The 2,450-nt window shown below is 64.6% G+C and overlaps 1 protein-coding gene across 1 annotated transcript in view; it reads right to left on the reverse strand.

Moving 5' to 3' along the window:
- The window catches only part of LOC102042000 (cAMP-specific 3',5'-cyclic phosphodiesterase 4D), a gene marked incomplete at its 3' end in the record, with an annotated part of 6,344 nt that continues 3,894 nt past the window's right edge, over positions 1-2,450 (reverse strand). The window contains 9 exon segments of the mRNA XM_031064743.1: positions 1-144; positions 329-511; positions 740-862; positions 945-1,099; positions 1,181-1,280; positions 1,364-1,528; positions 1,599-1,697; positions 1,781-1,959; positions 2,371-2,450. Of these exon segments, the coding sequence (XP_030920603.1) occupies positions 1-144; positions 329-511; positions 740-862; positions 945-1,099; positions 1,181-1,280; positions 1,364-1,528; positions 1,599-1,697; positions 1,781-1,959; positions 2,371-2,450 (1,228 nt within the window).

A 2,450-nucleotide genomic window follows, 5' to 3' on the forward strand; every position in this document is an offset into this window, starting at 1 on the left:
CGGAGGGGAGGGGCTGCGCGGGATCATGCTCTGGTACCACTCGCGGTTGTCCTCCAGCGTGTCCAGCAGCTCCTGCGCGTCCGGGTGCACCAGGTCGGCCCAAGTCTCCCACAGCGGGTGGGCGATGAAGTCGATGAATCCCACCTGGGGGGGAGGCAGAGCTGAGCCCCCTGCCCGGCCCTGCCCTGTCCCCGGGCTGCCACCCCACCTGGGGCTTCTCCACGGAGACGGTGTGTGTGTCCAGGGGCTGATCTCCCTGGACCCACCATGTCCCCAGGTGTGTCCCCATGTCCCCAGGTGTCCCCAGGTGTCCCCAGGTGTGTCTCACCTGGGATTTCTCCACGGAGGCCGTGTGCTTGTCGCACATGGGGCTGATCTCCATGCCTTTCTCCCGCTCCCGGTCCCCCTGGTGGAAGAACTCCACCATGATGCGGTCGGTCCACTGCCGGTACAGCTCCAGAGGCTTCGTGGGGTTGCTGAGGTCGGCACAGTGCACCATGTTCTGCAGGACCTGAGGGCATGGACAACGTGTCCTCTGTCCCCCCAGGGCCACCCACACTGGGCCACGAACTTGCTTGGCCCCCTTGATGGGTTTGGGATGGTGGTGGCACCAAATGGGACATCCCAGCGGGCCAGAGCGGGGATGGACAGGTGGTGGCACCAAAGGGGACATCCCAGCGGGCCAGAGCAGGGATGGACACCTGCAGTGCTGGGAAGGATTCCCCAGGTGTGTGCCCACCTGGATCCGGTCGGAGTAGTTGTCCAGCAGCAGCACGCCCAGGCTGGTCACCTTCTTGGTCTCCACCATGGTCTTCAGATCCGCCAGCAGGTTCATGTGCTTGGACATGTCCGTGGCCAACACCTGGGCAGGGAGAGGTGGGAAGGGGTCCCAGCCTGATCCCCCAGCGCAGACCCCACCCTGGGCAGGTGCAGCCCCCCCATACCATGTCGATGACCATTTTACGGAGCATCTGCCTCTGCTTCCTGCTCAGGTTCTGGAAGATGTCGCAGTTCTCCTCCTGCAGGAGCTTGAAGCCCACGGCCAGGTGGTGATTCTCCAGCACCGAGGCGTCGTTGTACATCAGGGCCAGCTCTGAATCTGTGAGACAGCACTGGTCACCTCGAGGTGACCCTGGGCTCCCCCAATATCCCCCAGGTCCATCCCTGAGCCCCAGCTCACTGGTGTTGATGAGGAACTGGTTGGAGACCCCGGGGTGGTCAACGTCATGGATGGCGCTGGCAAAGATGGCAGCCAGGATCTCCAGGTCCGTGAAGACAGCCTAGGAATGGTGGGAAAAGGCATTGGGGACACGTGCCAGCCTGGCCAGGCACACCTGGGTGGCCTCAGGTGACCAGGAATCACCTCCAGGGCGGGTGTGGAGAGCAGGACGTGCGTGGACTGCGCCACGTCGGCGGCGTGCAGGCTGTTGTGGTAGGCCACGTCGGCGTGGTAGTGGTCCTCCAGCGTCAGCATGTAGGTGATGAAGGTGTTGACGGGGATGCGGAAGGTCTTCATCAGGTCCCGCTCCTGCAGGGAGGCGGAGGTGGCTCGTCCCCATGCGGGCACGGGGACGGGGACACCGCGGCGGGAGGCTCACCTGGAAGATGCTGTACATGATGACGGTCAGCGGGCGGTTCCCCGAGTACTCGGCCACTTTGAACACGTCCAGCCCCCACTTGTTGGTGTCCTCCAGCTCCTGGGCAGCAGAGGGACAGAGATCCATGGGGGGCTGGTGCTGGGGACCCCACGGCCGGGGGGGTCACCCGTGCCAGGGCCCACCTTGGCCAGCAGCGCCTCGTGCTCCGTGCGCACCCCGAAGCGGGGGATGCCGGCGGCCGCCAGGCTGGAGCTGTGCTTGAGCTTCCTGACGCCGCTGATCTGGGACATGGGCCTCTTCCTCCGCTCCTTCTCCTTGTCCTTCGCCAGCGCCGAGGGGATCTCCACCTCGTGCTGCTTGTCTGGGGTGACACGGGCAGGCCAAATGTCACTGCCAGCATCTCCCCGGGTCACGCCCAGGACAGGCACAGGTCACACTGTGACAATGTGGGGGCTGCAGCATTTTACTTCACCCCCACCCACAGGCCACACATCTACCAGGAGACTCCTCCAGGCACACGGGGGTGGCCCCATCAGCCCCAGTGCACCAGTACACACCAGTATGAGCCAGCACTCCCAGCCAGCACAAATGCTGTGACATCTGTGGGACAAATCCCACTGGGACACCCGGGAAAACCTCCCTGGTCCTCCCATTCCATTCCTCCACAAGTGGGACCCTCCGCTGGCATCACCCCCATGGGCACCCCAGCTCTCTGGGGCACAAAGGCCACCCTGCTGCCAGCAGGAGGTGACCCTGGGGCGGGGGTCCTCACCCAGGAAGGTGCTGGAGATGTACTCGGACACCTGGTTCCCAGAGCGGCTGGTCTCCGACAGGTGCGACAGCTCCCGGTTC

The sequence above is a fragment of the Geospiza fortis genome, unplaced genomic scaffold, assembly GCF_000277835.1.
Source record: "Geospiza fortis unplaced genomic scaffold, GeoFor_1.0 scaffold569, whole genome shotgun sequence".
Lineage (NCBI taxonomy): Eukaryota > Metazoa > Chordata > Aves > Passeriformes > Thraupidae > Geospiza > Geospiza fortis.